The 12,184-nt window shown below is 37.7% G+C and overlaps 1 protein-coding gene across 2 annotated transcripts; it reads left to right on the top strand.

Moving 5' to 3' along the window:
• The first annotated feature begins 503 nt into the window (after positions 1–503).
• Positions 504–3,420, top strand: LOC127098451 (uncharacterized). 2 transcript variants are annotated; one of them, XM_051037051.1, is made up of 5 exons: positions 504–952; positions 1,650–2,268; positions 2,361–2,467; positions 2,554–2,630; positions 2,720–3,420. In XM_051037051.1, the coding sequence occupies exons 2-5, from the start codon at positions 2,147–2,149 to the stop codon at positions 2,813–2,815; spliced, it is 402 nt and encodes a 133-aa protein (XP_050893008.1). In that variant the 5' UTR covers positions 504–952; positions 1,650–2,146; the 3' UTR covers positions 2,816–3,420. The 2 variants fall into 2 exon arrangements, with proteins under 2 accessions (XP_050893008.1, XP_050893009.1); XM_051037052.1 differs by lacking the exon at positions 504–952 and having other exon boundaries at positions 1,643–2,268.
• Positions 3,421–12,184: the final 8,764 nt, after the last annotated feature.

The raw sequence follows: 12,184 nt of genomic DNA, 5'->3' as shown, positions 1-12,184 counted from the left end.
GGTGTATACTCGGGCCTGGGTTTTAGCCCCACTCAGAACACCCACCCCAAACTAGAGGAACCAAACCTGTCCAGAATCAGCACAATGATAATAAGATGCATGCAAACACATATGCAAATATATACAATCACAATATAATAATCATAAATGCAATAAATAGAGCAGCACAAGCAACCAAAACTATCCTAGAGAGCGCTAGGAGTGACTCGCTTAGGGAAGATGGACCAGCAAGAGGTCAACTTCTATTCACTACGCCAAAAAGGTTTTTTAACAGCGCATCTTAGACAGCGCTTTTAAAAGAAAGCGCTGTCTAAGGTTAAAATAAAAATAAAACACGGAAAATGTTCTAAAAAAATAATGAAAGCGCTGTCTAAGGGGGGGTCTTAGACAGCGCTTTTAGAAAGCGCTGTCTAAGACCCCCCCTTAGACAGCGCTTTTAGAAAGCGCTTTTAAATATAGACCTTAGTCAGCGCTTTTGAGAAAGCGTTGTTTAAAGTCTTTCAATTAAAAAGAAAAGGATAATTTACCTAAGTCCAGTGTTACCCCATTCAAACCAAAACCTGCTTCAAGGCTCACCGTACTCCCTCCGTCTCCTTCGCGCCGGAATCGCCTCCGGCAGCGGCGGAGGGCATATCATCACTTTCGTTACACCATTAAGACCGTCTCTTCGTCCTCTATCACAAATCAACCTCAATGCCTCTCAATTTTCAGTCAAACATCCAAACCAAACCAAAATCAAATGAACCCTAACTCACTAAATCTTGAATTAAACGCGAGCAAAGGGAGATTCGGAGACCAAACCATAAGGGATTGGCTCCATGGACTACAAAATACACCATAGTAAGGAGAATCGATCGAGAAAAATGGAATTTCACCAACCTGTAAGACGGCGGAGTGGCCCGGTGAAAATTGAATTCAGAGCGAACGAACATGAAGATGAAGGCGCCTTCAGGTAATCTTCAGAATCCCCTCCTTCTTCCTTTGATTCTTCTATTTTGTGCGATGCTTCTTCCTTCTTCTCCTCTTCGCGTGTGCTTCTGTGATTGTTGTGTATGATGAAAGATTCATTGAAACTCTGTTACGTGAATTCTTGTGTGCGTCGCGTGTGAACAAATGCTCTGTGTGAATCGTTGTGTGGAGACGAATCCTAGATCAAGCATAATTGCAGCTTCGATGTGAAGCTCCAATGGCTTCCTAATGGACCTTTGTGCAAGGTTAGAAGGGAGAGAAAAATGGTGAATAGAGGTTATGATAGTGATGAGTGAGCTTTGAGAATTGTTCCTTTTTGATTGAAGAGTGATGTATGTTTATATAGTTTGGAAGCCGTAATCGAGTCGGGTAGCTCGGGTAGAATGGTTAAGGCAGGTTAAATTTCAGTTAGATTTGAAGAGTATGGTTGTTGGGAATGATTTTAACACTGTTAATTTCTGTTAAATAGTTTGTTAAGGATCTATTCATTTTTTGACAGAGCAATTGCACTTGGGGTTGGTTACGGGATGCGATTAAGTTTATGAATCAGAAGGAAAATAGATTGGTTATGTTGATTTGGACTAAAACATGTTATTGAAAAGAAACTGATTATAGTTCTGAAACCTGGATTGTGAGTTGGGTTAATTTCTAAAATCGTTTTCTCTTACTGTGACTTTCAGGTTTTAGTTGCCTAGTTATTCGCAGCTTTGGATTTTTCTGCTATGCATATGCTGCTGTTGGGCATTGCCTTGCTTGAATATTTGAAATCGATTTCTGGAACTGCTGTTGGATTATTGATGCAAGATTATGGATGTTGGCTTTCGATGAAGTTAGTTTTAGTTGAGTTATCAGTTAAATTTGGTTGATATATTTTTACTTCTGTTAGCAGGTTTGGATATGTTATGACTTTCATGTGCTGTGGAGCTTTTGGAGGTGTCCTGTTAATAGAGAAAAGGTTAGAGTGAAATTGCTAAGTTGTTGGTTAGACTCACTTGTTAGAATTTGAAAACAATTACAGTTTGGATGTGATTAAAGGAAAAAGTTAGAAATTATTTGCAAGCTTGGTCTGGACTTAGCAATTATTTGGAAGTTATGTGTTAGTTAACAGTTAGCAAATCAAGAGAAAGTTAGTGGAGAGTTTTAACAGTATTAAATCCTAAGTATTAATATAATACATATGTCTAATCAGGATGATGTTCCCCCGCGATATGCTGATACTGGTGCTCGTCAATCAAGAGCTCGAATGGAATATGATTATGGGGGCAGTGCTTCACAGTATGGTGATGCTTATGGTGATAGGTTAGTTTAATCTAATATTACAGTTTTGCAATTCTCCACACTAACCATATTGTTTGTTGTCCTGTAATTCATTCTTACATTTTGATTCGTAGAGTTGGAAGATCAAATCTTGGATATGGCAGTGGCAGCCGAAGTTCTATTTCTGGTCAAGAATCACATGGGATGTATAGCAGTCGGCAGGGAACAGGTTATGGTGGAGGTGAATTTCGTTGCTAATAGTCTGGTCTCTTCTTTTCAACATTGAAGTTTTCTTTACTTACAATTCTATTATTTTTTGTCTATCAGGATCTTATGGTGGCAGTGATGTTGGAGGCATGTACTCGTCAAGTTATGGTGGTGATTACGTTTCTCGTGGAAGTGATGTAATTTTCCCGTCCTTTCCCAATGTCAATAGGAATTAGTGTTCTGTGTATGTTTTGTTACATTCTTATGTATTGTCCATGCAATGTAGGTTGGCGGCAGCTCATATTCGTCAATGTATTCTGGCAGAGGTGCCGGCGGCGGTAGCAGTTACATGGGCAGCGGTGGATCTGGATCTTATTATTGAGGTAAGTAAGCCGATAACTCTTTGGCATTGAACTTTGTGTATTACATTAGAATGCATAGGGTATAGATATATTTTTCTAGAGATTTCGCTATACCTATACTCGAAATGGTATCTCTTATCTTTTCGCAAGGGCTGGCGAAGGTTGGACATTATGGTCACCAGTGAATTTGTCTATTAACAGATCTATTATAATAAAGTGGCTGCCATAGGATGATGGCCTTTGAAGCTTATGGATGTTATGAAGCCTACAATTTGGAGACAAAGGAACATTGCTATTTATAGCAATATATTTGGGAATTTGTCGCAAAAAAGAGCGTCATGTCAATCCAAGCTATCTTGGGTCTTCTCTAGATGGGATGTAATATATCAGTTCTTGATTTTGTGCTGTATGGAGTCAAGTTAATGAGAGACGGAAAAAGAAATATTTAGCAGTGATGTGTAATCAAACCTTGATTTATGATACCATTTATGGGCAGATAATGTTAAAGATTTGTCACTGCTCTTCCTTTCATTTGGACAGAGACCAAGGCTAGGGATGCCTTCTTGTTTGGTTAAGGATTAATGGAATTTTTATCTGCTGAATTTATCAAAAAGTTGGTTCTCTATTTTGATTCTTTCAAGAGATGTTTAGTTACTTTGGATTAATTGTTTTTTTACAGTGCTGCGATCAGGACAGAAGTGAACTAATCAGCACTGTGTTTAACTAGTTTGTAGTAATAAGAACACTACTTAAGGAATTAATAAAGTCAAAAGATACTTTCTTGGGATGTGTAGATCTGTTGTAGGATTTGTGATATGGTGTCATCCTAAGAAAGTAAAAAAGCACAATGAACTGGTAATATTTGCTGCTGGAGTTATTTGTTTCTTTGAGTGTTTTGTCCTGGCAACTGCAAGATAAATGCTAAAGAAGCATTAATATCTTTACCACCTTAATATTTTCCCGATTTTGCATAATATTTATTTCCATTCAAGATGATGCTAAAGAAGCATTATATCTTTGCTGACATAGCCCACATAACCATTTGCCTCTCTGCATTGTTGGAAAATACATCACTCAAGTGAATGAGTATTAAGTAGCAGATAAGGATTGAATATACTTTATGCACATGGTTTTACCCCCCCCCCCCCACCCAAAGCTCTTGAGCCTAACATTGTGGAGGAAATCACAAATGGATTTGATTATTGTTTTATCATATAGTCAAAGAGGGTAGTTTCCAACTCTTGAATCGCATTGTTGGTTGTCTTGAATACCCTAAATAGGGTATTCACATATAGTGCATATCTTGAAGGAAGGAGGATTCTTCTAAGAAGATATTGGTCACCAGGATATTTGAGATATTTTCTCTACCTGACAACACTTTGTTTCTGAACAATGCTAGAGTTTTTTTTTGGCATTTTCACATACATTTGACATGATTTTCTGCATTTAATCTTTTAATTAATATTCACCGGGTGAGGGCTTATGAACATACTATACTGACTTGTTTGGTTGTAGTTTCTACTTTGTTCTGTTTGCTGTACTGCAGGGTCTAAGCTATATATCTCCTCAAGCTCTTGTTTATATGTTCTCGCTAGTTTATTATTGTTTTTTTTTTCCTTTCTTTCAGTTTGTTTTCATTGTTTTTGTTAATCAATGTTAAACCGATTATTATAGTTAACAGTTAGCAATTATTATATTAGTGATGACACTTGATAAAACTTAGGATTTATAATCCATATTTTTTTTTCATATGTAGTGTCCTCAACAACGTAATCAAATAGATTGCGGGTATTTCATGTTGAGGTTTATGCGAGATACTCTTGCTTTGGGCCGATTAAAGATTCCCACCGATGTATGTATTTCTAACTTATGAGTTATTTTTATATTTACACATATCTCATATAATTAAATAGTTGGAATTAATTCAAAATATGTTATATATAAATGTGATAATTGTCTGTCAAAATCTGGTTGAAAACAGGTAGAAATTCTGGTTTATAAACCTGGAAAAAATGTGGTTTAAAACAAAAGCTTCAAAAATTTTCGTATACCTTAGACAGCGCTTTTGTAAAAAGCGCTGTCTAAGGGGGGGATTAGAAAGCGCTTTAGGCAAAAGCGCTGTCTAAGGGGGGGGGGGGGGGGGGGGGGGGGGGGCTTAGACAGCGCTTTTTGAAAAGCGCTGTCTAAGGTATACCTAAAAAAATTAAAATAGGAGGGTCTTAGAAAGCGCTTTTGGCCAAAGCGCTGTCTAAGGGGGTGGGGCTTAGACAGCGCTTTTCAAAAGCGCTGTCTAAGGTATACCTAAAAAATTTAAAATAAGAGGGTCTTATAAAGCGCTTTTGGCCAAAGCGCTGTCTAAGGGGGGGGGGGGCTTAGACATCGCTTTTAAGATTTAAAAAAGCGCTGTCTAAACCTTTAGCAGCGGAGGTTTAGACAGCGCTTTAAAGCGCTGTCTAAGGCTAAAAAAAGCGCTGTCTAAGGTCTTGTTTGTTGTAGTGATTGTCCCCAGCAGAGTCGCCAGCTGTCGCATCCGCGAAAAACAACCGGCGGGAAAAAGCAAACAAACAGAGCCGCCACCGTGCGTTATTTATCCCAAAAGAGGGAAAGGAAACGCTCGAAGTAAACCTGGAAAGGAAATGGTCTTACGACCAGAGATTGCAAGGATCGGGAGTCGGTTACGCAAGAGGAAGGTATTAGCACCCCTCACGTCCGTCGTACTCGACGGGATCCACGCTCAGAAGGATAAAATAAGGTTGCTCAAACTGCTCAAAGAATGCACACACACTGGAATAAAAACACAGATGGAAAGAAAGGGGAAAGGACTCTCTAGGATATCGCATCCTATGCCTACGTATCTCATCTGGAATGAGAATCAGAGCTACCGTAGTTCGGCTCACGCACGCCGAAACAAAACACACGCACAGACGCTGAGACGTCAAAACAAACACACAAACTGGAAACCGAATGCCAATCGCTGGACTTACATCAGACTCCAAACAAACAAACACACACCGGAAACCGACTGCCAATCGCTGGACTTACGTCAGACTCCAAGCAAACAAGAGGTTAACCGGACGCTGAGTCGTCAAAAGCAACAAAAAAGTTGAACAAACAAGCTAACAGGGAGTCTAGAACTCGAGCCTGCTAGCTGTCAAGCAAACACACACAAAAAAGGAAAAGGGTGCCCAGAGAGATCTCGCACGATCTCCTGCCTACGTACCTCATCTGGTATGAGGATCAGGGCAACGTAGCTCCCCTAAATAGGGGAGAAATTTCTATCCTAACCAGAGACTGGGAAATGACAAACTAAAAGGGAGACTGACTCGAGCCTAATAGTTATCATGTAATCCACAATAGTCCTAGGTTGAGGTTTCTAACTAGCTGTCAAGCAAACACACACAAAAAAGGAAAAGGGTGCCCGGAGAGATCTCGCACGATCTCCTGCCTACGTACCTCATCTGGTATGAGGATCTGGGCAACGTAGTTCCCCTAAACAGGGGAGAAATTTCTATCCTAACCAGAGACTGGGAAATGACAAACTAAAAGGGAGACTGACTCGAGCCTAATAGTTATCATGTAATCCACAATAGTCCTAGGTTGAGGTTTCTAACAAGAGTTTGACTCACACAGGTAGTGAGTCAACTCAAGTCTATCTCTACGTACGTTAACTTCCTCAAAAGTTGATCATACGACTCCTACAGAAAGGAGATGAGAAGCGAAACAGATAAACATCAAAAGCAAATAGCACACACTATACACAACCAAGGGGGGCTCAAGCAAGGTTGGGCTTTAGTCAAGGGGTCATATCAACCTTGACAAACAATCCAATTGGAAATGGGTGTTTTGAGCTCTTAACCCTCACATTGAGAGTTAGCGTGAAGCAGATGAAATGGGAGTGAGGGGTGTGCCTCATAGCTCTTATCCCTGGCCTGGGAGAGCTTTAATCAATAGAAAGTGTGGGAGTTCAGAATGAAGGAACTCTTCTCCACATGACGGACACTACAAGATTTTTGGTTTTTATTCAAAGTGCATCAACACATGGTGTGAGCAAGATGAATGACGCAACAGAATAGCAGGGGATGGATTACACATCCCTTTTATCTGCCAATTGCCTCTTAAGAGGACTTAACCTGCTTGGCACAAAATTAAACAACCACAAATATTGCCTCTTAAGGAGGGCTTCAGACAGGTGCCTGCCAAAGTAACATGACAGGTCTTCCAGACTACATGAAGATCAGGAATTATACCTAAGTGGTACGCCAACCACAGCAAAGCAAAGCAAAGTTCAAATGAACTTAAAGCAACTTAGGTACCTGTGGAAACAACTAAACCAATCAGTACAATATTCAGACCAACAGACAACAGTCAATAACAAACAGACAATCCCAATGTATAACACATAAGCCATGAGGCAAACTCAAATGAGTTATCATCACCCTACAAAACAGCAAGTGTTAGCAATCAAAAGCAAATATCAACATCCAAATGATGAAGCATCATCAACCATGGAACTTGGATGCTTAAACCTGAAATTTAAAGCTCACATGTAAGCAACAAACCACTAGGTCAAAGCCTAGGGTCAAAGGTGAAGAAAAAATTTAAAACAGGAGCTGAAATTCAACACAATGCAACTTCAAACACATATTAACATATCCTAAAAAGGATCACATCAAAATCATCAAGCAAGGACATGTATCAAGCAAGAGAAGCCAAAGACAATTTTAAAGCTCATATGTGATCATCATGAATGAAAATTCCAAAACAAAACAGAAATGATTCATAAAATTCTGGAAAAATTCATGAGCATTCAACACATCCAACATGATCATCATACAAAAATTCAGAAGCATCTAACATCATTTGGCATGGAAATTAAATGATACAAGTTGAATAACCAAATGTGTGACACAAATTGTCACACCATGCTAACACATGCATAAAACAGAAATGTTGAATGGAAAAAATACCAAACCAAGCCTAAAACATCCAGCAATGTGTCTAGAATCAGCATGTAAAATTTCAAGTCCATTGGATTAAAATCAAGCATTTCACAATAGAAAGAGTAAGGCAAGGTCATAAACGCACCTATGAGCAATCAACCTAGAGCAAATAAAATTCCAGCCATGCACAACTTTCAAACTCATGATCATAAAAAACTAGACATTCTAAGGATCATTATGCAAAAAATTGGAGATGAATTGATGCATTTTTCAATTTGTTATGATTTTTATAATTTAGCATACAACATGAAATTCAAACATGAACAAGGCATGGCAAAGTGGAGGGAAAACAAAAAAAATGAAGCAATTTGAATATTTGCCTTCGCTGGGAATCGAACTATGTTAGCATTTGAAAGTGAAGCGCGCCAGGTGCCAAACGACACCGTTTCATTAAAAACCCTAAGCTGCGTAAATTTGGACGGTTCAAACCGACGCTATCTGCCAAAACCGACGCAATTTTTCCAGAAACATGCATCTTCATCTTCTTCATGATGAAGACGATGAATGTTCATGAAGGTTCATGCATAATTTCCAGATTTTTCCAGATTTCACCAGAATTCAAAAACAAATACATCATCATGCAGCATTTTCAATGGTGAGCATAGATCAACTAACATCTAAACACAAATCATCAAGAACAAAGAGAATCGAGCAAAATCATTTTTGGATGCAAAACTTTAAACACACATAACTTGCTCAATAATGCACCAATTCACATGATTTTTAGATCAGAATCACCAGGAGAACAAGATCTACCAGAATATAACAATGAATTTCAAAATTAAGAGGATCGAAAATTGACCTCTTGAAGAGCAGAATCTTGGAAATGCACGATCCACAGCTTGTATTGATCCAAATCCAGTCCAGAATGCTTGTGATGATGTTTGATGAAGAAAAGAAAGCTTGAACACGTGTATATCTAGCTTAATCTTGAATTTCCATCTTCAACTTCATGAGCTTCAACCACTTGATTCTTGCACGAATTCAACAAACCAGCACTTGATCTGCACTAAATCAAAGCTAGGGAACAAGAATATGAAGTAAAATTGTAATGCTATTTGAAGAAAATTTGAATTATGAATGGAAGAAAATTTTGGAGGGACAGAGAATTTTTGGATCTAGAAATGTGAATTGTGATTAACCTCCTCAATTCTGTTATGATTAGAGTATATATATATCCTTTCCTAATCACCTTGCTAATCCATGTTTAGTTTGGTTAATGAAAATAGGGTGTTTTGCAAAAAATCAAAATTGCATGGTGCATGTACTAATTACACGTGAACAGTACCATTCCTTTGATCATTTTCACTTAAAATCCTTTTTTAAACTCAATGGCAATGGTAGAAAGTCCATACAATGCATCATTTTTAAATTTTGCAATTTCCCTCCAAAAAAGGCATGGATATGCAAGTGATTATGTGATGAGATTTTATGTAATGTGATGCATGATTTGGAAAGCTTATGTCATGACAAGAAAAATGCAAAAAGAACCACCAAATTTGGAGTTATGAATCAAAAGATATGGCCATTTGAAGTTCCATGCACACTTGGCAATGATTGGATCATATCTCCTCAACCATTCATCAGATGCTCATGATCTTGGACTTTTTGGAAATGGTAGAGAAAGATCTTCAACTTTCATGTTCAAAAAAATTTCATTTGAAGCATTTTTTGATGACGTAAGATTGAGTTGAAGTTGGTCCAAAACCCTCCCATTTTTGGAAACTTCAAATTATGGGTCACTTTCCATTTTGGGAAATTTTTGACTTGACTTCAAATTCTTCAACCTTGATCTTTGAAATGATGAATAAGCATGATTTGGACATGAATGGGATGAAGACACTCAATTTCCACACTCAAAACCCACAATTGACTTTTCAGTTGACTGCATTGGTTGACAGATGATTTGAACATGCACAGATTATTTTGAGCCTCAACCACTTGATGAAATGGCTCCAAAATGAAACCCTAGCTTGTAAAAGCTCAATAAAATGATCATGTGATCCACACCCTCACCAAATACCTCATCTCCTTAAAGATCCCTGACTGGTAGAATAGCATTGATTAGGGTTGACCAGAGGTCAAAACCCTAATCCCAAAGAACATGATCAGGAACAATGAACCCCTTGAGGATGATAAGACCATGATGATAGTGACATATCCTTTCAACCAAGATAATACTCAACCTCCTTGAGGAACCAATAAAACCCTAATTGAAGAGTAACCCTCAGATGATTGATCAATTCAATAAGACCCTCAGGCTTGAATCTTTCAACCTCTCTATCTTCTGAGAAAGACTTAGTAGGATGACTTGTTTATTTTCACATGATATGCAATATGCAATGACTAATGTATTACAAAATGAAATGCAATATGCTAAGCTAGTCCCAAGAGAGGAGGGCAAATTTTGAGGTGTTACAGGTGGGAAAAGTGTTGAACAAATTGGAGGAATTGGGATGAATAAAAATTGTATCTCGAACAATGACTTTATCCTCACAAACTATGAACCTCGAAACATAGTTTTCATCTTGGCCTGCTTACCGCCTTGTTGTCTCAAGCACACATGTTGATATTTGCTTGACGTTTAAAACATTTAGAGGTCTTTTCCATTTCAAAGACGCGGGTGTATTTTTTGGAGCCACCATGTTTAATGTGATGTCCGAAACAAGTTCCCTCACCCCCGACACAAGGAAGAATGCAGTGGAATGGTCGGCTAGCTTGTCATCCAAGGCATAATTATGTATACCTAAAATCACATTAAATTTCCATGTCTCATCTGCCATACGGAATACGTACAATTTAAACAGACACTCACATTTTCCCGATCCAGTGTCATCTTATATCAACTTCATAATCTTTGGTTGGTACATGCCACTTCTTTCACATAACATTTTTACAAGTATTTGTATTCTATCTAAACCATTATCAGACCTTATGATTACAACACTAAACTCCAATTTTCCGGCCTCCATACAAATCCATTGTAGCATATGTTCACGAACAAAAAATACTTCTTTATTTGTAAATTATGCACGAACATCTACCTCTATAATATCCAGTCAAACACCTGATTTAACATCATCATTTGCTTCATCTAGTTGAACATCATCATTCACTTCATCTAGCTTAACATCATGCTTCACTTCAGTCGGTTTAACATCCACACTCGCAATAGCTTTGGGAAACATATTCATGTGCACCATATGTATTACCACCAATAACAAAAAAGTAGTGTTATATTTCAAACTATCAGGACAATACAGAGATGCACATTCGGACCACACATAACTTCGTCCGGAAATGCATCTTTAGACTCAACATTCATTTTTAAGCAGAAAACTAAGCTTAATGCAAGGAATGAAGAATTAAATGAATGATATTTACCTACAATTCTAGCTTATTTTTCTCCCTATGTGTAGCGGCAAATTCATGACCATTAAGCTATGGATAAACTTAACGTCAATAAAACCAGAGTCGCCACCGCGCTTTTATTGTTTCCAAAGGAAAAGGGAAAAGTACAAACAAAACCCAAAGATAAGAAGTTTTCAAATCAAAACTAATAAAATGCCAGAGATTACAGGTAGGGGGTTGGTTACACAGAGGGAAGGTGTTAGCACCCAAAGTGTCCTAGGTACTCCTAGGGAGCCCTTTTTTATGTGTGTATGTGTGTTTGGTATAAAAGATGTTTGCAACAAATAGAGTGTGGGGATGAGAAAAGAATTCATTGATTATGTTTTTGTGTTTAACACGGCCTTCGGACTTGTGCCTATGTACCAACATAAAAATGAGGGATTAAAACCTCGTAGTTCGTGGTAACAATTTCAAAAATGAGTGGATTGATTTTAATCAAAATTTAAGTTTAAAAGCGGCACAAAGGGCCCAAAGTGTTTGAATGAGTATTATTTCTTTTTGTCTTTTGAAATTTTTAAGTCAATATGGTTAATTTCATTTATAAATTAGATTAAGAAAAGAGTTTAAAAATTCAATGGCATAAGACCAAAGTTTCTAATTTGCAATAAGGTCTAAGTTTTGAAATCACAAGCAAAGAAAGTTTTTTTGAAAAAAAGGGGGGAGAGATTTTGAAATTTAAGAAGTGTAAGAAGATGAATAGACTAATCCTAAGCATAAAGTTAAAAGTTAAGAGTTGAAAAGATCTGACCAATGGGATGCGATCCAACAGACAAGAATGTTATATAGAAAACCCACTTTCCCTTTGGACTTTGAATCAAGCAATATCAATAAGCAAATAGCAATATGAAGAGCAAGGCATCAAATAAAGATAGCCACATCCAAGTGTAGCGGTGTAATCGTCACTTTATGATTTATTGACTAAATCAAAAGCAAAGCATACAAAGAATCGAGTCGCCACCGTACTTTTATTTATCCAAA

The sequence above is a fragment of the Lathyrus oleraceus genome, chromosome 6 (assembly GCF_024323335.1).
Source record: "Lathyrus oleraceus cultivar Zhongwan6 chromosome 6, CAAS_Psat_ZW6_1.0, whole genome shotgun sequence".
Lineage (NCBI taxonomy): Eukaryota > Viridiplantae > Streptophyta > Magnoliopsida > Fabales > Fabaceae > Lathyrus > Lathyrus oleraceus.
This window is presented reverse-complemented; position numbering and strand designations above follow the sequence as displayed.

Bases quoted from the DNA above. Each gene is read 5' to 3' on its own strand.
- LOC127098451 (XM_051037051.1), top strand. From the start codon at position 2,147: ATGTCTAATCAGGATGATGTTCCCCCGCGATATGCTGATACTGGTGCT. The intron at 2,269-2,360 runs GTTAGTTTAATC...TTTGATTCGTAG, and splicing joins GGTGATGCTTATGGTGATAG to AGTTGGAAGATCAAATCTTG. The intron at 2,631-2,719 runs GTAATTTTCCCG...CATGCAATGTAG, and splicing joins ACGTTTCTCGTGGAAGTGAT to GTTGGCGGCAGCTCATATTC.